The sequence below is a fragment of the Papaver somniferum genome, chromosome 4, assembly GCF_003573695.1.
Source record: "Papaver somniferum cultivar HN1 chromosome 4, ASM357369v1, whole genome shotgun sequence".
In the NCBI taxonomy this organism is placed as follows: Eukaryota; Viridiplantae; Streptophyta; class Magnoliopsida; order Ranunculales; family Papaveraceae; genus Papaver; species Papaver somniferum.
In genome coordinates, this window is record NC_039361.1 from 47,329,545 (window position 1) to 47,353,235 (window position 23,691).

The window sequence follows — 23,691 nt, forward strand, 5'->3', positions numbered from 1 at the left end:
TTCAGGTGGGAACTTACATTATTTTTTTCGTAACCATTGATGACTCTTTACAAAACTATGTTGATGTGCTTAAACAAATTCATGCATATTTAATCTTTTTACCTTTACATTGCTTGGAAAGGACCTGAATGTTTTTGCTTGCCTTTGTGACTGTTATGGGAAATAATAATTTCCATCGGTGGTATATTGGATGTACTCCTTCAGATTTTCTTTATATCTATTTTTTAAGCACTATGGATAGGGAGATACACCGCAGTATCACCTATTCGTTGTGGAATTAGCATCAATATTATAATTTAAAAAAGGGGTTTGTCCATATACATGATTGTGCATTTTTAGTGAATTAAATGTTTTATTGTTGTTTGAGGAAAGCTTGCATTCTTTTAAATCAACTCTGATGATTACATTTAAGTAGTGTAAGTATCCATTGGGCTTGTTTAGCTCACTTTTTCCATCAACTTTTAGTGGCAGGTAACTTTGATGTAAGTGGTTTTGACTTGTGCGAAAGAGAGTTTAGCGTCTGGGTCGAGTAAGGTGTATTCGGCTTATGTATAGGGAGGTAATTGCTGGTATCTTTTTGTGGGAAGTTCTGTAGTTGTAGTCAATAAGGGTGATGTACTTTTGCTTGTAAGTAACTAATGTAAATTGTATGTAAATATCTATCACAAACACATGGTATGTAAATAGTTAGTAATGTTATGTAAATAGCCATCTTGGGTCTAGGTCTGTTTACTCTTGTGCTGAAGGTTTCTTTTTAAAGAATTGAGGTTTTAATTTCAGCGAGTTAAGGTTTTTTTTATTTTTTAAGTCAACCAGATTCTTGTTGTAGCCTAGCTTGCTTGTGCTGTCTTTTTTATCTCTTATCCATCTTAACTACTGCAGACCATTATTTTATTAGCACCTTAGTTATGGGTTAGTGTCTTAAACTCAGATTGGGGAAAATGGGGTGCTACAGAGTTGGTATCAGAGCCCATTAGTAGATCTTATATGGGCACTTAGCAAAAGTTAGAATCTAAAAGACATCAAGAATAAAAATCATACTGTGTATATTTGTGAGTAGTACGCTTACAATATGTATTGTAAAGTATTAGATATTAAGAATTATGTTCTTGTTGCGGTGGCAGAGAATGGCAGACTATAATGAAAATCAGAGTTTGGAGGGTGGATCTAGTCAGTAAATTGGGAATAGTAATGCGGAGATGTTAATGAAGTATATGACAGATATGAGGCAACACCAACTGTTATTGGAAGAAAGGCTTGGAATTCTGCCTCCAAGACATAACTCAGGGGGTACAGGTCAGATTTCAAACCAAGGGAATATGATTATGCCGGCACGAAACCAGAATCAACCTGGACAGTTACTTCAGCAGTATTTAAAACTCTCTCCAGAGGTATTCAGTGGAAGTCCTCCAGATCGCGAGAAGGCGGAAGAATGGTTGCAAAATGCATAACATGTTTTGGAACATGTATCCAGTGATAGAGGGACTTGGGTTAATTTGGTTACCTTCAAATTTCGAGGACCATCACGGGATTGGTGGAATGCAATAATGAAAGTGGAAGGTGGAACAATGACCTGGAATAGGTTTAAAGACTTGTTCATAGACAAGTATGTACCTGATGCATCAAGAGATAGAAAATTTTATCAGTTCATGTCCTTAACGAAGGGTGGTATGTCCGTTAGTGCTTATAATGATATATTTACAAGATTGTTGCATTATGGAGCAGAGTTGATAGCCACCGATGAGGCTAAAGCGAAGAAATTTATCAGGGGATTGGATCCCGAAATGCGAACACAACTTTCATGTTTACGAATCAGGACAAATGAGGATGCTTTGAATCGGTCTCTTGACAATGAAAAATAGATGGAGGATCAACTTGCAACACGAATCAAAGAAAGGCCTCAACAGTTCTTAACAAGGAAAGACCCAGCAAACCGACCAATGTTATCATATCCTAATCAGGCATCTTTCAGGCCACCAGTTAGACCTTGGTCAACGGGATCAGCATCAGTACCACTTACAACACGCCCACCTGTAGTTAGACCTTAGTCAACGTGACCAGCATCAGTACCACCTACAACACGTCCACCTTTCCAGCAAGTACGTCCGGCTGCACCAACAAGTTCTAGTTTTAGTTCCTTCAAATGTTATACCTGCGGTGAAGTGGGTCATTTTAGGAAGGATTACACAAAGAACCCATCAACAGGGTTAACTCAACAAGGATAGGTATATGCAATGGAGCCGGTACTAACTTCTAATCAAGAAACTCCAGAAGAGAGTCAAGTGATTTATACAAAAGTAGAAGGGGATGGCTCGGTGAACGATCAAGTGGTTGAAGGTAAAATATTATTATTCAATCATCTATTTCATGTGTTGATTGACACTGGTTCTACGCAATCGTTTATTAATCTAAGTATAGCAACTGAATTGGAGTTAGACATGACATATAACAACAAAATGTTAGCTTTGGCTACACCATTAGGGAGAAAAACCTTTCCTTTTCGAGTTTGCAAGAATTGTGTGATGATGGTTAATGACCAAGAATTGTTTGTAGACTTGATAGTGTTAGAGATGTGTGGTTTTGATGTCATACTAGGTACAGATTGGTTAGCTAAATATCATGCTAATGTGGATTATTTTGAAAAAGTAGTTACATTTCTTTTGCCTGGTAAATCTCCGCTTGTGTTTGTGGGTTCCATTAAGCCACGGAGTTTGTTTCAGAAATTGAAAAAGGCTGGTGGTGGAAATGGGTTTGGTGTTCTTGCTTGTGTCACTGAGGATACAGTGACTGTAGAGTCAATACCTGTAGTGTGTGATTTTAAAGATGTGCTTCCAGATGTTCTTCCAGGGTTACCACCAAAGCGAGATATATATTTTAGCATTGATTTACTGCCGGGAACTTCTCCGATTTCGAAAAATTCTTATCATATGAATCCGTTTGAAAAGAAAGAGTTGAAGTCGCAGTTAGATGAATTAGTGGGATTAGGATTTATTCAACCTAGCTTTTTTCCATAGGGTGCTCCTGTGTTGTTTTTGAAAAATAAAGATGATACATTTAGGTTGTGTGTTGATTATAGGGAGTTGAATAAAGTCACTATCAAGAACAAGTATCCACTTTCAAGGATAGATGATCTGTTCGATCAGTTGAAAGACTCCAAATTTTTCGCTAAGATTGACCTTAGGTCAGGTTATCATCAGATGAGAATCAAGGAGGGTGACAATTCAAAAACAACATTTAGGACAGTGTTAGGACACTATGAGTATCTTGTTATGCCTTTTGGTTTGACGAATGCTCTAGCGACATTTATGGATTTGATGCATAGAGTACTTTGGCGTTATTTGAATGAATGCGTGATTGTGTTTATTGATGATATTCTGATTTACTCGAAGACTCATGAAGACCATGAAGTACACTTGCAGAATGTTCTTCAAACTTTGCATGAAAATCATCTTTATCCAAAGTTCAGTAAATGTGAGTTTTAGTTGAATGAAGTTAAGTTTCTTGGACATATTGTATCAGGTGAGAGAATTGCAGTAGATCCTTCGAAGATTGATAGTGTTTTAAATTGGCAGCAACCAAGGACAGTTACAGAAATCCAAAGGTTCTTAGGGCTGGCAGGTTATTATCGTCGGTTTGCGAAGGGTTTTTCTGGTATTGCTTCTCCATTGAGTCGGTTAACACAGAAAGGGGTTAAATTCGAATGGTCAACTGAGTGTGAGTTTTCTTTTCAAGAGTTGAAGAATCATTTAACTTCGTCACCGATGTTGATAGTACCGAGTCCAGAGGAAGTTTATGATGTGTATACAGATGCATCTTCTGTTGGTCTTGGATGTGTGTTAATGCAGAATAGACAGGTCATTTCCTATGCTTCCAGGAAATTGAAGATTCATGAGAAGAAGTATCGTACGCACGATCTAGAGCTGGCGGGTATTGTGTTTGCTTTGAAGATTTGGAGGCACTATTTATATAGTGAGAAATTCAGGCTATATTCTGATCATAAGGGTCTACAGTATTTGTTCTCACAAAAGAATTTGAATATGAGACAAAGACGCTGGACTGAGTACATGAAAAACTCCGAGTTTACCTTGTTGTATGATTCGGGTAAGGCAAATATGGTGGTTGACTCTCTTAGTCGTAAGAAAGAAGGGATTTTGGCACACATGTTGGTTAAGGAATGGATGTTGTTGGATGAAGCTGTGGATTATACATTTCAAGAATCAGAAAATAGTAGTATTTGTGAAGGATACTTGGCTCAAATGACAGTACATCCTACTTTGATTCAGAGGATATCCACGGATCAAGTTGAAAGTCAAGACTTTGTTAGATACTTAGACATGGCTAATGACGAAGACAACAAGTACTGGAAGCTGCATTCTGATGAGACTCTTCGTTTCAGGGATCGTTTATGGGTGCCGAAGAAAAAGGGATTAGAACTGAGGAATGAAATATTGGATGAAGCGCATCGATCTCATTACACTATTCATCCAGGGGGCACTAAAATGTACAGAAATCTAAGAAGAAACTTTTGGTGGGGCAAGGACAGACCCGGGAATCCTTATGAGTCGAAAGGGACCAGCTCACTTTCTGGAATTTCACAATGATGGTAGGGCTTCAGGAGCAGAAGAGTTCACAGAAGAAGGTGGCTCGGCCCGGAATGAAGAAAGTTATTGCTGAGTTTGTGAAGAAATGTCTGATCTGTCAACAAGTAAAAGATGAAAATAAGTTACCAGAGGGTCTTCTCCAACCTATACCTGTTCCAGATTGGAAGTGGGAACATGTTACAATGGACTTTGTTAGCGGGTTGCCTAGAACTAGTAATGGTATGGATTCCATATGGGTTGTAGTGGACAGATTAACGAAGACGGCTCATTTTATACTAGTCAAGACTACATATTCAGTTGACAAGTTATCACAGGTGTATGTTTTTTAAGTTGTTCGATTACATGGTGTTCCGTTATCAATCATATCAGATAGGGGTGCTCAGTTTACGTCTGATTTTTGGAAGGTTCTTCAAAAAGCATTTGGTACCAATGTTAATCTTAGCTCGGCTTTTCACCCGCAGTCAGATGGACAGTCAGAAATGGTTATTCGTTTACTAGAAGATATGCTTAGCGCATGCGTGTTGGATTTTCAAGGTAGTTGGAAGAATCATTTGTCGTTAGCTAAATTTGCTTACAACAATAGTTATCAGGCAAGTATTGGTATTGCACCGTTTGAAGCTTTGTATGGGCGACCGTGTAGATCACCGATATGTTGGACATAGGTTGGATATTGTTGACTGGGACAATAATAATTGCAGAGACCACAAAGAATATTAGAATCATTAAGGAACGTCTACGGGCAGCTCAGAGTAGGCAGAAAAGTTATGCAAACCATGGTCGGCGTCCTTTGCAGTTTGAGGTTGGGAAGTATGTGCTGTTACGAGTATCGCCAAGAAAGGGTGTTACCAGGTTTGGATTGAAGGGAAAGCTCACACCACGGTTTATTGATCTATTTCAGATTGTTGAGAAAGTTGGGGAGGTAGCTTACAGGCTTGCATTACCAGCAAGTATGGGTCATGTTCATGATGTTTTTCATGTGCCTATGTTACGTGGTTACAAATCGGATTCTTCTCATGTGTTAGATTGGCAGTCTTTCCGTTGGAAGATAATAGTTCATATAAAGAAGGACCGGTGTAAATTTTGAACCGTAAGGAGAAATTTTTGAGGAATAAAGCCATTCCTTTAGTGAAGATGCGATGGATTCATCATAACACCGAAGAAGCTATTTGGGAGAAAGAATCGGACATGAGAGCTCAATATCCAGATTTGTTTCATTGAGGTATGTTAGTTTTCTTTTCGAGGAGGAAAAATTATGTAGGTAGGGTGATTGTAGCGATCCTATAATTAGTCTATTATTTATTGTTTTTGAGGCACAATTAATAGTGGTTGTGTCACCTTTGTTTCTGTTTTTGTGGAAAACCAATCGTATGGTTGGTTAGCCTTTGAGTGATGGTCAATAGATTGTCATTAGGGTACCATTTTTTCCTGAAGTTTGTGTGCCTTGTATTGTGATGTTTTTTTTAGCTTAGTAGAATATTAGGGAGTCACTAATCAGAATTATAAGACTTAATCTAGGAAACTCATAGTCACACGTGGGGAAATTCTGTCTTGACAGGCAATACTTGAGGATATGTTTGGAAACAAAGAAAAAGAAAATGGGATAAGAGTAAAACTCTCGAACAATTCCACAGGCTTAGCTTTTCCTTTCTTCATCACTTGTGCTGCTAAAAAAAACCGAGAAGAATTCAGGTGAAAACCAAACTCGTGAATTCTGGTCTAAACTTTTCGAAATCAACCCAGAGGAAAAAAGGTGATGGTCATGAAACTCTTGATTTTGCAACCTCAGTAGGAACTTGAGAATAATCAAAAGGGGGATTTTGGTGTGTCGACTGAAAATTTAAGGTATGAATTAGCTATATTACTTCTTGCTCAACTGTTTGATCTTGCTTGAATAGCCGGTTGAATGATTCTACAAGACCTATTACGCTTTATTGTTGTCAATTTATGTATGAACAGATCTAGGGGTTTTAGTCGAAATTGAACTTTAGTATCACATGATTATTGAGTTAAAATGGTGTTATAACTTATTGGATATGGAAACCCTTACTTTGAATCACATTGAAGCTTATGATCTACATGGAATTTATGTTGATTGGAACTGTCTTGGCATGATACTAGATATTTAAATTGTTTGGGGGTTGGACCCTTTTCTTAGAAAAGATAAACCTTTGGGTAGGGTTCAGTTTTAATTGTGAATTTTTCTGTTTTGATTTCTCTCAGGAACAATACATATAGGGTTAGAACCCAAATAGAGTTTAAAATTGTATGTTCAGAGATCACTGTGAATTCTAGGGTTGGAAGAATTTAGTTTAACTGAAGTAAACATGTTTGGATTTAGGTCTTTCTTGTGATGTTGGGTATTTTTTGATATGATTTTAGATGTTCTATATATGGACTGGGTTTGGATATCTTCTTGTTTAATATAGCTCTTCGAAAGGCAACTCCAATGAGATATTAAGTGTTCTACCCCGATTTATATGTTGTGAGTTATGCATGTTCCAGTTAAGCTGTTTTACACTTCTATCAGTTCAATTGACATCTTTATATTTTGATATAGCGTTAGGTTTCAACTGACAGCTTTTAGAGTTTTCTTCAACAGATTCTGATTGATATTAAGTGTTGAAATCTAGTAAATAGGCAGGGATTCATGAGTATTCCAGTTTGCAGTTTTTCATTTAGGTCTTGTTTAGTGAAATCGTTCCAGTTTCTAACTTAAGTTCTATGTGATTAAGGTGTTTTTGGATTCGATTGGCGAGTTGCAGAGGTTAAGGTTTGAGTTGCAATTTTGAGGTGGGAACTTACATTATTTTTTCGTAACCATTAATGACTCTTTACAAAACTATGTTGATGTGCTTAAACAAATTCATGCATATTTAATGTTTTTACCTTTACATTGCTTGGAAGGACCTGAATGTTTTTGCTTGCCTTTGTGACTGTTGTGGGAAATGATAATTTCAATCGGTGGTATATTGGATGTACTCCTTCACATTTTGTTTATATCTATTTTTTAAGCACTATGGCTAGGGCGATGCACTGCAGTATTACCTATTCGGTGTGTAATTGGCATCAATATTATAATTCAAAGAAGGGGTTTATCCATATACATGATTGTGCATTTCAGTGAATTAAATGTTTTACTGTTGTTTGAGGAAAGCTTGCATTCTTTTAAATTCAACTTTGATGATTACATTTAAGTAGTGTAAGCATCCATTTGGCTTGTTTACTCACTTTTTCCATCAACTTTTAGTGGCAGGTAACTTTGATGTAAGTGGTGTTGACTTGGGCGAAGGAGAGTTTAGCGTCTGGGTTGAGTAAGGTGTATTCGGCTTATGTATAGGGAGGTAACTGTCGATATCTTTTTCTGCGCAGTAATGTGGTTGTAGTCAATAAGGGTGATGTACTTTTGCTTGTAAGTAACTAATGTAAATTGTATGTAAATATCTATCACAAACACACCGTATGTAAATAGTTAGTAATGTTATGTAAATAGCCATCTTGGGTCTAGGTATGTTTACACTTGTGCTGAAGGTTTCTTTTTAAATAATTGAGGTTTTAATTTCATCTAGTTAAGTTTTTTTTTCTTTTTTTTTAAGTCAACCAGATTCTTGTTGTAGCCTAGCTTGCTTGTGCTGTCTTGTTTATCTCTTATCCATCTTAACTGCTGCGGACCTTTATTTTATCAACACCTTAGTTATGGGTTAGTGTCTTAAACTCAGATTATGAAAAGTGGGGCGCGACACAACTATTTTCTCTGTAGTTGCGTGTTCTGATCTTAGTTGTTCTATCGTATTGAGTACTATCTTCTCTAAGATTTGCTCGAGAATTATCTCCGATAGGTAAGATATAAAAAGTAATCACAAAGCTCTTCGTCTCATTCTTTGTGATTCCGCAATAACTTGTTCTACTACAATATAATTAAGTTATTATGAGGTGATTGGTGTTTCTAGGCTGTTCTTCGGGAACATAAGACTGGATTATCAATTGGTTTCTGTTCACCTTTATTTATCAAAAGACGGAACAAACTTTGTAGGTATTTCTGTGGGAGACAGATTTATCTACCAGAACAGACTTTCGTGTGGGAGACAGATTTGTTTATCAAGTCTTCGACTTTGGGTTGTAACAACTTTCAGTTATGGGTAAGATCAGCTAAGAGAATCAAGTGCATAGAGTCTTGCTGGGATTCAGAGGCGTAAGGAACGCGACTCTACCTTAATCAGTGTGAGATTGGTTAAGGCTCAACTACATTCTAGTCCAAAGTTAACTTGTAGTAGGCTAGAGTCTGTAGCGGCTTAATACAATGTGGTTTTCAAATCTGGACTAGGTCCCGGGGTTTTTCTGCATTTGTGGTTTCCTCGTTGACAAAACTTCAGATGTCTGTGTTATTTCTTTTCCGCATTGTATTTTCTGTATAATTGAAATATCACAGGTTGTGTGTAGTTCAATCAATTGGTAAATCCAACATTTGGTTATTGATTGAAATTGATTGACACTTGAACATTGGTCTTAGTTACCGTTCAAGTTGTTTCTCATAATAATCAGGCTCGCGGATTTCTATATGTTTGATTTCCTGATTACATTGAGAAACGAAGATATAACTCTTGGATATATTTTCCTTGATTGACTTTGACTGTCTAGTTGATTCTCTTGGAATTATATTGGAGTTAGTCCATACAAATTGTCTAAACGAAATATTGGGTGTGGTTATTAGACCCCCGTTTTTTCAACAACGAATAAGCAAATCGACTACATTAAGAATAAACAAAAATCAACCACATCTATCTAGTTTTAGTTTGTTTTTCGATTCTTCTTTACTTCAATTTTCATAGACAATCACCTGAATATTATATTATGAAACTCATAGAATGTTTATGGAAAAAAAATCTAATAAAACAAGAAGAAAGTTCTCATCGTAAATTGTAAAATTGTTGGAGACAATTGCACAACAAATTAATCACACAAGAACAAATTTCAAACAGCTGAGTCACAGACTAAGTCGCTCTTTTTAAGGTGTTCCGCGACTCTGTTTTTTAATTGTACTAGCAGTCAATTCTTTTCGAAAATCCTATGTTGTTTAATGAAAATAAATTCGCTGATTAGTCCCCACGAAAAGTCCTCCATAACAATCACAACACAGACTATATATAATTGCAAGAATTAATAAAATTAATCAGAGAATATTAAATTGATAAAATTATTTTACTAACCGGAAGTCGGATGTGAAAAAAAAATATTTTTATGAATCACAAGACCTCCCAAGATCCCAAGTACCTGTTCTCCCGGATTTTTGTTAAATAGATACTTGGTATATATACCTTAGTGGCAGTGAAATCGTATGGGATAGTACTTGAGCCCATGCCAATAACGTGGGAGCTTAAAATTATGCCCAGAGGAAATTTTGTTAGGATAATAAGCATGGAGATAACAATTAATTTGTTGTCTTAATGAAAGTCAAATATCACATATCAATTCTTAAAAAAATGTTACCCAATGCTTAGCCATTTAAAATCAAAAGTATGAGAGTTAGTTATTGATTGCATCACAAATCAACCAATCCACCAATTCATGTTAAACATGTACTCCCCCCGTTCCTTTTTAATCCTGGCGAGATTGGAATATACCCAGATTAATTGGGATATACTCAAATTTAAATGGACCTAGTGTTCTTGCTAAGGGGTGGTCAAAATTGGTGATTTTACTTTAATATCCTTGAACTAATTAACTTAAAATAAAATCCTAAAATTAAAGACCAAAAAACTCTTAATCTACCCTAATATCTATTTTTACTCTTCTCCTTCATCTTCTTTGATTTCTTCCATCAACCGAAAATCTCCAACATTGATTTTCCAAAAAAATGGTTGATTCTACCGGCGAAAAAGAGACTCTAAGTGATGTCTAAACTCAAACCCATCATTGTGTTGTGTGATTTGGTTGTTATATGATTGTTCTACTAGGTTAAAAATCGAAAATTATGATTTCTGTGTCTTTTGTCGGCAAGGTCGTAACATGCATATCTTGCCGACTTTTCATAATAGCCATGGCGACTGTAAATTTTTCCAACAGCCGGTAGGACATTTTTTGAAGACCTTGCCGACTTTTCATAATAGCCATGGCGACTGTAAATTTTTCAACAGCCGGCAGGGTATTTTTTGAAGAACTTGCCGACTAATAAAAAATTTCAACAGCCGGCAGGGTATTTTTTGAAGACCTTGCCGACTAATACATTTTTCTCAACAGCCGACAGGGTATTTTTTGAAGACCTTGCCGACTAATACATTTTTCTCAATAGGCGGCAAGATATTTTTTGAAGACCTTGCCGACTAATAAATTTTTTCTGTCGTCTCTTGTGTGTCAAAAAAATAAAGTCGGCATGATCTTCATTCGTCGACCTTGCCGACTTTTCATACTTTCAGAACCGAAAGTGTTGATTTCTGATCTAATTTTGAATATATTTTCATCCAACAGCTTTGCAATCCCCTCTTTAGAAGTTTTTGGGTAGTGTGCTTTCACTTCCGTTCCAAAAGATTTTCTCAAAACAAATTTTTTCATCAAAAATCTTCCCAAATAAGTTCAATCAAAAACAAAATTTCATAACTCAAATTCATAATTTGAGAAGTTTTAATCTACTTAATTAATTAACCTAATCGGATTTTTAGTGTTAATTAAACAAGGGTATATTAGCCATTTAGAAAATATATGATTAAGGGGTGTGTTGTTTTACTTCAAAATGACCCACGTTTTGTCTCATTAGGTATACCCCAATCAAGCCGCTTTTTTAATAGGCTGGTTTCTATAAATAAATATTTCAAAAAAATAGGATGGTTTCCTAATTGGGAAAGTCAAATGTTACTACCACTTTTCTCTTAACTTCTTTTGATGACAAGTGTCATGTGGACCATTTCACTTTACTTCTTTTGTTGACAAGTGTCATGGGAACCATTTCACTTCACTTCTTTTATTGACAAGTGTCATGAGGACCACTTTCAATGATTAGTTCTCTTAATCTCCTTTAATTTCTCTAAAAACAAAACCAGCATATTAAAAAGGAACAGAGGGTGTATAAAACGAAAAATGGATCATTTGTCCAAATATTTTTAAAACATGGTTCAAATGGACGAGTAAAAATTATTATGGGTGAAATGGACACAAAAAAAAATAGCAAGGATGAAACTGGATTCATCCTGACTTAAACTTAAAAAATAGCAAGGATGAAACTGGATGCATCGTGATGTAAATTAAAAATAAGAAAAAGCATTTAAAAATGGGTAGGATGAAACTGTTTACATCCTAACTATTTTTATATTTCTGTCCGTTTAAATAGTATCAAAATATAAATATTTTTTTTACCAGGAATTATTAATTTTGATCTTTTTAACCAATTTTGTGAACAAAAAATGCTCTCAAACACGGTATGAAACCTACCCTACCCAACAAAAAAAAAAAAAGGATGGTGGAGCAGGGTTCCGGCTGAATATCATCGGACCTAACAAAATGGCAAGGTTCATTAAGCTTTTTTGCTATATAAATAATAAAGGATTGGTCCAACGAGATTGAAACTGTCAAAGATTGCCACATGGGGACTGCAAACAGAATCTCATCGGGTGCTATATCTAGTCTAGACTTTGGTTTCAGAAATGACCTATTTGAGGTAGGACCTCAATCCTCAAAAAAGACCTACGATATTTTTTGTTGTTTTGTGGAAAGCCACTTTCGGTCGAGTGGGAAATGGGAACATATACTTTCTTATCCGAAACAACCCCAACGTGAAAAATGCAAACATGTTCTTCAAGATTCTTTATCATCCGTTCATACTTCAAGGTCCTGGAATTATAATATCGAGATCAATGTCCAGTGTCTTCATCTTTGACAACATTTTTCTTAAGCATAATTCCATGACCACAATTGTTTTTGACAATAATGTCCTCTACTGTTCTCTAAACACTAAACCTTTTCAAGTGTTTGCAAGAAAGCATCATCATGACTAATGTACAATGCTCTACTGTTAATAGTTTTTGTGTTTGTTAATCGCATTATCTAGGTCTTAAAAATATCGAACATTGTTCCATCAAGTCGTTATTAATGCACGTAAATCGATCAAAAAAAGATTTTACAATACTTAAAGGTTGGTTTTGGTGTTAGTAGAAAAACATGTTTTCATATTCAAGAACAACGGATACAGAAATGAAAAATAATACTCCCTCCGTTCTTTTTTAATAGGCCAATTTTGTTTTTAGTGAAATTTAAGGAAATTAAGAGAACTAATCATTGAAAGTGGTCCTCATGAAACTTGTCAATAAAAGAAGTGAAGTGAAATGGTCCCCATGACACTTGTTAGCAAAAGAAGTAAAGTGAAGTGGTCCACATGACACTTGTCATCAAAAGAAGTTAAGAGAAAAGTGGTCCCAAAAAATTAAAATAACATTTGACTTTCCCAATTAGGAAACTGGCCTATTTTTTTGAAACTTTTATTTATAAAAACTGGCCTATTAAAAAAGAACGGAGGGAGTAATTAATAACATAAAAAGATATATACTTTTTGCATAAAAAGAAAGAAGGATATATGCTTCACGAAGGGATAATTTGTTTCATTAAGTTGGCCCATTTTAATAGTGGATGAGCAAGCAGGAATACTGGCAGGGCCCAATAAGAAAGATTTTGCATCTTGTTGAACTTCAATGCAAGGGGCGCTGGCAAATGAATGAATACCAGCTTCTCTTAGGAAGAAAACGTGGACAAATATAAATCACTTCCGAGCAGGCAACAAGACTCGAGAGTCAACCACACCAATTGAAGCCGTGCAAACAGACTACACCAAAACCGGATCACCCTTTTTCTCTCACAAATTTTTGGTGTGGTCCCGACGGAACCTGCGGAGGACAGCAGGGGATCCCATTTTTTGGACTTTGATTTTGTCTAGCGGTTTCAGTGTGGTTTAATCACACGGTTCATTTAGAATTTTTTTGTTGAAGGAGTCCCTCACTTTCTGTCCATTCTGCTGGCAGAGAGGATAAAAACCTTAAATTTTATCTGTTCTCGATTGGCACAACAAAATTAATCAACGAGACTATTAATGGTGTTGGATCGGCTTGTATAACGATAATGGTCTAACTCTGGGCCCGTTAGCATGGAAAGGACACTCAACCACTACATGGTGGGCAGTAACTACTAATCCTTGGTGCCCATTTTTCTCCAACTACTTGTGTCAACATCGCCTTAGTAAGTGCATGGAATCTGGCAATCTGCATCCTACTCGTACTCAGCCGGCCGCCACGCCATATAGCAGCAACTGGTTGGAAAGCACACGGTTATTTTTATCATACAGCTTCCAAGCTTTCGACATCAAGAAGCCCAACCATTTAACAAAGGCTGTTTAAGATCAATGAAATATGTGTTTTTTTCCCCCTCTCTTTTGTAGGTTGATTTATTGATTGAAGCTCCTAACAGAGCATGTTAACGGCATACATCACCAAAATACGATGAACCACCTAAGAAACAGAATTGTAGCGAGTAACACTACATACCCATGAATAAATAAATAAATGAATCTACCAATACTGTATTCTTTCGCTAGCCTTGATTTATTGCGGTTCATGTTGGTAATTTTAGATTCATTCATATCTACCTGTATAACAGTAGAAGCAACAAGCAGTAAGCTTGATTATCACCTAAATTGATTTAGGCTTACGGTGGGTTTAGATGTAGAATTTTAAAGGTGGGATTTATGAGTCCAGGGATTTGGTGGAATTGTGTTTTTTTCTATACGCTTGGTTGTCCAAATCCCTGAAATCACGTATACTACTGGAATCACTTTCCCAGCAAATTCTCCATATGGAGTCCCACCTCTTCCCCTAAGATTTGCTGGGAAACTTGTCAAGGGATTCATGACCCATTTTTTTTAACTCTAAATCATATATATATATATAATTTTAAGATTTTTAAGGTAATGCCAAACAATACATAGACATTAAAACTAGATACTCATATGAATCTTAAGAATTTTAACAGAGACACCAAACATTCGACAGATTTTATATGAATCTCAGAATTTATAATCCTATGGGATTAAATTCTTGGAAATTGTGAGTTCTGTAAACAAACCCACCATTATTAGAATTAAGGGTGAGCATTTATTACCCAATCCTCATCCGATAGGCTCAACCGACTTTTTACATGATTGTGTTCAACAGGTGCATTAATGAATGGGACGTGGATGTATTTTTTGAAATCCAATGGATTTTTTTTTTTATGCAAGTAGATGATTTATTAAGTTAAATAGATAAGTTACGTCTTGTAATATCCCCCTGTATCCATTACTCAATATCAGGAGCGAAATTATCGACACTCAAAAAAGTACCAGAACTTGTACACTTCGTGGCTGCTAAGTCTGCCACTCCATTATTAGTTCTTTTGATTGACTGGCAGACAAAATAATCTTGGTTTTGGAATAAAAACTTAATGTCTAAAACAATACTATGATTTAACCGGTGAACATAAGAGGTTTTCTCTATTATTGACTTAACTAAAACTTCACTGTTTGACTCAAAAATAATTTTTGAAAAGTTTCATAATACTGCCCACTAACTTCACAGCTTCATGCATTGTAAGGCATTCCAGCTGCTCCACTTCGTGATCCTTGATCATTCCTCCATTGAATAACTTCCCTTTAACTCCATAGCATTGACCTGCAAAATTACGAGCTATTAGTTATATGCCTCCTGTAGCATTCTCTTTGAGAAAAGAAGCATCCATGTTTATTTTGATGTAATCTCCAACAGGGGATCCCACTTTTGAGGCTGCTCCTGTAGGCTAATAGAACTGTTAGATACTCCCTCCGTTCGTTTTTAATAGGTTGGTTTTGTTTTTAGAGAAATTTAAGGAAATTAAGAGAACTAATCATTGAAAGTGGTCCTCATGACACTTGTCAATAAAAGAAGTGAAGTGAAATGGTCCCCATGACACTTGTCAGTAAAAGAAGTAACGTGAAATGGTCCACATGACACTTGTCATTAGAAGAAGTTAAGAGAAAAGTGATCCCAGAAAATTAAAGTAATATTTGACTTTCCCAATTAGGAAACCAACCTATTTTTTTTGAAACATTTATTTATAGAAACCAACCTATTAAAAAGGAACAGAGAGAGTACAACAAAAACATTCTTCCTGCAACTATCAAGTAAAGGCAATATACTTGTTGTACTGAAATTGCTATTTGGCTTTTTTATTTGAAACACAACTGTGCATCCATCTTTCCATATGGACCAGATAATGATCATAAGTAAATACAGGAAATGCACATTGTCAGCAGAATGAGTTGTAGAATTAGTAATAGTTGGCGTAAACCAACTAAGAAATCCAGTTAAACAAGCTACCACGCAAACTCTTAATATTGCTAACATTCACATTTACTCAAGCTAAATAGACCTAGCATAAGGACAATCTAAAAATATATGCTCAGCAGTTTCAAAAATAGCATTACAACACTGCACTGCACTTCAGTACCTTGTTTGTACCTAGCAGGCTTATCTCTAGTAGGAACTATGTCCTTAAGACAATTCCACCCAAAAAAAAATTAACTTTATGGGAAATATTACATCCCCATAGAGCTTTTCAAATATTGCTGTCAATCTGCTGAAATCCGTCAAACCGCTAAATTTATAATTATTGTTCTTTGCATGCTTATCTTGTTCGCCAACACTGATACGTATGATTTGGGAACTTATTTGCTCAAGGGATGTACTAGATTATTTTATTAAACACGATAGTGCAGGATTCCAAAAGAAAAGAAAAAGAAAAAAACTCAGCGACTCTACCCCCATCCAGAATGGTCGAACTCAAATGGGCTCAGCCCAAATCGCAAATCACGCCAAAATTTTGAGAAAATATCAAATGTTCCCAAAGAAGGATTAGTTACATCTCAACTCCAGCTCAAAGTTTGCATTTACCATTTGTTTGTGCTGTAAAATTCGTTGACCAATGCTTTACACACGTAAAATCCACGATCCCATATGCTCAAATATGTCACTCCAAAACGTGTCGAATGAGAACCAATACTCATCCATGCGTGCATGAAGCTTGATTTGGGTGAACCGTGAAATCATGAAATCTGCAACAAGTATTCACTTTTGGTTAAGCACGTCATGTGCTAGTGAAAACGTGTTTGGAGAAGTTGGAATTAGCGTTTAGTGCTAGAACCGAACCCGTATGGTGCACGATTAAAGGGTAAATGATCTTTGTGTTCATTGTATCACTAGACCCTTTAAAATGTTCAAACCAGAGCCGAGCGGCAAAAACCCTAACTCCCAAAGTTACAAATGCTAGAAACCTAATCAATATCTCGCTAATCAACAGAACTGAGCTGCATTTTCTGAAGGTAAAGATGTCTTCTCCATCAAAGCAAAGAAGATGAGGAGGAAGAAGAAGGTTCAAAGGTGAGAGTCAGGATGATAGCAATACTTCATCATCGTCAGCAATTAAAATAGGTACTAGTGTTGATCTATTAACTCTGATTTTAGCTCGTGTACCATTAAAATCTCTGCTTTTATTCAAATCCGTTTCAAAATTTTGGCTATCAACAATCAATGATCCTCATTTTGCTCACCAACATTTCATGAGAAACCCTAGCTTATCAATTCCAGGATTATTTTGGGGCTCTGAATTAGCCTCCGATACTAAAAACAAGTATGTTTACATCCCATTAGATGGAAATATTGATGGCTATGTACCTTTTGAAACCCTAGCTTTTAAAGTAAGGAGATTAGCCAAAGTAGGTATAAAGATTTTGCAATCTTGCAATGGCTCGCTTTTATGTGGTAATGTTGTCAGCCGTAATTCTGATCGTACTTATTACATCTACAACCCTTTCACAAAACAGTACAAAATCATACCTCCTTCTCAAATCAGAAGTCTTTGTTTCCCATACCTTATGAATGTAGTTTAGTGTTCGATCCATCCAAATCCCCATACTACAAAGTTATATCTTTCTGGAGTAGCAGGGATATATCAGACTGGTGTAACATTGATCCAAAAGTATTTGAGAAGAGGACTGATCTGAATTCTACTAAATTTCGAATAGAAATCTATGATTCTGAAACGTCTTCTTGGAGGTTGTCTGGGTTTGATTCATGTACTGCCGCGACAGAATGTTTACTATGGGGTCAAGGTGCTGGTATCTTCTGGAATGGTAAGTTGTACTGGTGCAATTTACAAGGCTATATGACTTGCTTCGATATTGATCTAGAGTTAGTTATGGTCGTGCCCATGCCGATGCCAAGTTCTGGTAAAAAGAGTTTTAAAATTGCCGAGTATGAGGGTCATTTCTATCTTATAAAGAAAGACTGGTCTAATGGTTATGATCGTATGACGATATTCGAGATGATATTTGCTGATTCTAGTTGGAGCCAGAAAGGCCAGTTTGATGAGAGGTTAATTCCTTATGCTCCTAATATTGTATTCATTATCCAGAAGGAAGAAGAAAACGAGTCGATAAAGGTTGTGCTGGTAACAGCAGAGAGTAGGGTTTTCTCTTATGGTCACAGATAATAGCTTGGAGACAATTTGTGATCTATCAGCACGACTCGAATTTGAGTCGTTTTTCATTTTGTTTGTTTCATTTAGTATTTTTAGTAGGATAAGTAGTTGTTTTATTTAGTTTATATTGTTTTTATGAGAAAATTTTATTCTCTTAGGCTCGTCGAGAAATGTTTGCATTCTTAGGTTCTAGGTCTGCAGGCTATGAACAGCCGTTTCCAGTAACATTGTCCAGCTTTGGCTCGCTATTACTTGATTAATGAAACTTTTGAGTTTGTTTTAGTTTGTACTTTATGCCATTGATTGTTTGGTTTACTATTGGAAGAGTTGCTCTATCATTACTTTAGGAGTTGATTCTCCTTGTGTTTTTCTGTTGCCTCAGCTTGTGCCTTGTCATTGAACCTGAGTTAATATTACATGTTCAAGTTTAGTTTTGACCACATGCAAGGTTGGGGGGTTCTGAATTCTCTAGTCCTAGCTCTGTATATGTCAATGAATGACCAGTTGAATGTGATCTTGAAAGTTTCCAGAGGGCTACTTGTTCTGAGTTCTCTTCCGCAGAAATTGAAACTGGGTCTGTTACTTTGTACTAGAAATCATCATTGTATTGGCTCAGGATGGTTTACATTGTCTTCATATTCATCATTTTTCCAATTTAAGTTCAGTTTTCAGATTAGCTCCATAAGTAGAGTTACAGAACTGCTGTAGTTTTCTGCTCTGCCAATGGGTTGTAAGCCCACTGTGGCCGGACTTATGTTTTCAAACAGCCTACTGGTAATCTGAACATCCCACCTTTAAGAATAGATAACACACACACTACCTGTGTTTCTTAATTTCACAGCGCGCAAACACTTTGATCAAAATGCACAGCCTTATTTCTCAAAACCACTTCATGTTCATGGATAGGCAGCAACAGATATCGAGATTCTACATGACAATGGGGTCATAAATCATGAATTAGGTAGCGATATGGATGTAGCTATTCTAATCAATAGGCTTAGGGAGCCTACTCATGTCACTTAAGGGTGCCAATGAGGGAAATAAATCCTTTATCATATTTGGTTCAAGGCGCTAAAACGTGACTATTTTGGTAGTCCTTGGAAGACATTAGCTTCACTTCTTTGGAGACGGACCCTTCTCTGCTTAAGCTCATTTTAAACCATCAAATTAACATGTATGGATTAATCTGATGATTACCAAATGTAAATATTGGAACCTGGATCAAATTTTTCTTCTTGGTCATATTTATATTACAATAAATGGATGAAGTAAAGTAGAAAACTATAATTGGTTTCCTAATCACTACTATCACTATGTAGTTTCTTTCTCCATTGGAATGGGCCTTGAACAGTTCAATAGGATATAATTTGTGGCCGCCCATCAAAACAAAAGAAATGATCTGCATAACAACATACCTACTGGGGATAAAAAGATACTGTAGTTAACAAACGAAAGTTATTTCTGTCACGCTTGAAGCTGTTGTCACCGAGCTTGTCAACACTTGCCAGTATGATGACAGCATTTGCTGCAGCAATAGTTGCGGTACTTGAAACAAAATTACTTTGAAACTGGTGTTACCATTAGATTTTGGAATCTTCAGAAATTTGCAGATACGAATGTGCAAACAGACCCACAACATTATTACAAGGTCAAAATGTAGCATAAAACATCTGAAGTGCCTCTCAGGCATAGGGTAAAAAACATTGAAAAGTTGGGAAATTTTCCATTAGTAATGAAAACAAACAGAATTTAACAACTGCCTAAAGAGAAAAAACTGAGGTCTAATCTACTTCCAGAAACAGACTAAAGCAGATAGCCGCCAGCCATTAATTCTTCACTTCAGAACCTGTGGTGTTGCTTTTCGCGCTCCAGGTAGTTCTGGACATACCTGCATTAGAGCAAGAAGAAAGCTCAGTCAAGAAAGCTAAAATTGAGTCATCCCTGGTATGTACTTGCGCAGGTATCTGCACTTTAGGAGTCCCATGATCTATCACCATACCCTAAACTAAGAGCACATGCAAACTTGTACAGAACATTGTAAGCCAATAAATACATTATGGAAGGAGGAGAGCAATGCAATCCATGATTGATGAAGAGCAGAGGCAGAACCAGAAATAAACTGCACAACGGCTTATAAAAAAGCAACTAGTTAAGGAAAAGCAACAGTAACGCATTGCCCTTCAGGAAAAAAGCAACTAGTTCAGGTAGTAAACTGGACATTGGCATATTAAAAAAGAAAAAAAAAAGACATCTTAAAAAACAACAGTTTCTAGACATGATATAAAACCTAATAGCCAGTTCTAGTTTCTACAGAAATACCTATCACCTCAACCCTGATACCTCTAATTAAGGACAATGATGCTACAGTGACACTCAAACAAACAAACCAATAAACCAAGAAGAAAACTAGCAACCTACAAAGAAATTCTCACATCTACTGTCATACAAAATTTAACATCTGATTTGCTAGTGCACCCTACAAAATTTGGGGGATATAAATGCTTCTATTCATTACAACTGAAGAGGCCAGCTGACTTTCAAAGAACGAAGCCCTCAGTATTCCTACTTCCATCTTGATTATGAATATCATTTATCAAAGAAATCGCATCCATCCAACATATTAGGATATTCAATTTACAATGATTTCCGTTATATACTAATATTACTATAAAACAACGAATTTGTCATACAGAGCATGTCACACAAATGAATCAGGTAGCACACCAAACAGGCAACATAATTTGGAGAAATGGTTATTCCGTGACAACTTATCCACTAATTTTATGGTTGGTCGAATTACTTGCTAATGATCGAAAGAAGAATAAAAATGCAGGTTTTGCTGTGTAAGTTCAACTTAAGTTCGACCACAGCCATTCCTAATCCTTCCGAGCTTGCTTATCCCAGTTATCTGTCCAGTTGAACCGCCGAGATTGTTTTAGCAACATCCCAGTGGCATCAGCATATCGTGTTTGATTGACTCCACTAGATCCTCCAACTGGACAGATCATTGACACGGGCATTAGTATAAGCAAACTCGGGAGGATAAGAAATGCCAGGTAATTTTCCGCATGAGTGACTTGTATGGCTAAATTAAAACAGCGTATTTAAAAGCATAATACAGGAGGTTAGAATATAAATGTTTTAAGCAACTAATTGTGAAACTGCAAAACTTACTATAAGTCTATAAATACAAAATTGGACGCCAATGTGAGTCATGTGACCGATACCAGCCAATACAGCTTACAGCCATGTTATCCATATCTAATCATGTCTGCAGGTGCTCTACATGCAGCTGCGAAAACACTAAGTAAGTTCATACATACTAAAACAGATGATTGCGTGTCAACTGTGAGTCTGCGACCAGCTTGAGAGCATACATATATCAAATTCAAATGACATCCACCACTCTCAGAGGTATATATCAACATCAAAACGATATTAACATAAAAATAAATAACACACAGGAATAGAACTGCGAGAAAACATGTACGAGTAATACTCAAAAATCTCAACCAAGCAAAGGTTTCATTTAAAACAACCAGGGCTGTCCAACTCGATCTCTCTGCATTAAGCCAGGAAAAGACTATTTCTACAGAAAAATGATTTTATACAGAGTACAGCATAAATATGATCATTTTCACCCATAAATGTAGATAATACTATTTCTACAAAGTAACTCATTTCCATTTCTGTTTCCAATCAAACAGCTATAATGAAGATAATACAGCTAAAAAAAAACACCTAATTTACAAATAAATTCTCAATCGATGACTATTTAGGGATACGGGTTAATTTCATATTTGCAGATGAAGAATTTCCTTTTCTAAGATCAAAACGCAACAAAATTGGATCTAAACAGGACCAAATGAAAACCAAAACTCTTAATTAAATTAGAAGATGAGAAGATAAGATAAAGAGAGACGTACAAGTGTGTTCCAAGAAGAGGGCCAATAAGAAGACTAGCGCTGATCCAGTTTTCGGAGACTTTCTTTGTGAGTTTGTGTGGTAGATCCTTCCAAAGACCAGACATCACCTGCTGCTGAAATGGTGATAAGCTGTATATCACTGCCTTCATCCTCACTGGTATTTTCCCCATTTCTCTTCTATTTTTTTTTCTCTTTTCTCTCTAGTTTTTTTGGGACTGTTTCGTTTAAAGAGCGCTCTTCTATATCGGTACCGCAGTTCCCCTGGGAATTTGAGCCACGTGATGAACAAACCCGTTTAGCGGCTTTAGCTACTGACCCCTATGGGACAACTTATTCAGCGCAGGAGAGACGCGCGGCGCACATCTGTATATGCGGCGTAAGAGTTTCTCCAATAGTTATGTGGTCAGCTTCACATGTGGCATTGTGGGAAGACATCCTTTATCTTATTTTGGAATGTGGATCTCCACCCAGATATGGGTCTTATATTGTAGGGAAGTATCCGAAAACTGAAATCTGAACGCTCTGTAAATCGGGCGAAAATTGAGTCAACTCAGTTTAAATTTTTTCTTCCAAATCTCTACATAAAACCATGAATCTTTGATTCAATTTTCTTCTGGGCTTGTTTTCCATCATGATCATGAAGATTAGAAGTTTTGATTTCATTCTATTTCTCTCTTTTCTCACTTTCCTAAAACTTATTTGCTAATTTCTTTCTTTCTGATTTCTATTCTGTTTAATTCAATTTTCTCTTTTCAAATTTAACTATTGATATCTATCTCTAATGGGTTTCTAATTTTTCTGGCAGATTCTTCATTCAGTATATCATGGAAGGCATCCGGTTTTGGACTATTGCAATTTCAATTCTTCTTCTGACAACTATATTGTTGCAGCCAAGTTTCAATCTATGGTCAGTTTCGACAGCAGTATTGCAAGCCATCAATCTCAAGATGGATGAAAACAGTATGTTCCAGTATTATAATTTGGATTATGTTTATGATCACAATGAGGTTAGTGAGTGCATCAGCAGTGAGTTCATACACCGGGTTAAGTTTCAACAGTTACAAAGTTTCCAGATCCAAAATTTTAAAATTCAAAAATCAAATCTTCCCCAAATTAGTTTGCGTGATTATAGGGAATACGCTCCTTTGATTACCATATAGAGACTTATTCTTCATATTTTCTGAGGATTTTCTTTCCTAATATTACTCAACACAGTTATCTCAGTTTAACAGATTATGGTTACTTTCCAGGAGTTTTGCATATTTATAAGAGAAAGAATTCAGAGACTTTGCTCATATCATATTTTGGAAGAAAATCACAAATTCGAGTCTTCATAGAAATGTCTTCATCTTCAAACAACCAAGTTTCTGGTATTACTTCTAAAATGCAAAGAACTAAGATTCGAGATTTTGGTGCAAAACAAATGAGGCGTGCTGTGCGTAAATCAAGAGCTTTATCTGTAGATACTGATGAATGGAAGAATACTCTTATTGGTAAACTCTACTTAAAAGATCCAGTTGAAACTGATGCTGTAAGAAAGGAGATTCTGCAATTATGAAAACAATACAAAACTAAGGAGATTCGTGGTCTGGACAAGAACATTTTTCTATACAAGTTCAGTACCAATGAAGTGATGAAAGTTG

General features: G+C 36.1%; 1 protein-coding gene and 1 long non-coding RNA gene across 2 annotated transcripts; one reads left to right on the plus strand and one right to left on the minus strand.

Moving 5' to 3' along the window:
• Positions 1-17,202: 17,202 nt before the first annotated feature.
• LOC113272461 (F-box protein At5g07610-like) lies at positions 17,203-18,134 on the plus strand. The gene is made up of 2 exons (XM_026522290.1): positions 17,203-17,465; positions 17,528-18,134. The coding sequence occupies exons 1-2, from the start codon at positions 17,203-17,205 to the stop codon at positions 18,132-18,134; spliced, it is 870 nt and encodes a 289-aa protein (XP_026378075.1).
• A 1,545-nt stretch (positions 18,135-19,679) lies between these two features.
• LOC113275378 lies at positions 19,680-22,278 on the minus strand. The gene is made up of 2 exons (XR_003323564.1): positions 22,049-22,278; positions 19,680-20,010 (listed from the first exon to the last, which is right to left on the minus strand). It is a non-coding gene; the product is annotated as an uncharacterized LOC113275378 (long non-coding RNA).
• Positions 22,279-23,691: the final 1,413 nt, after the last annotated feature.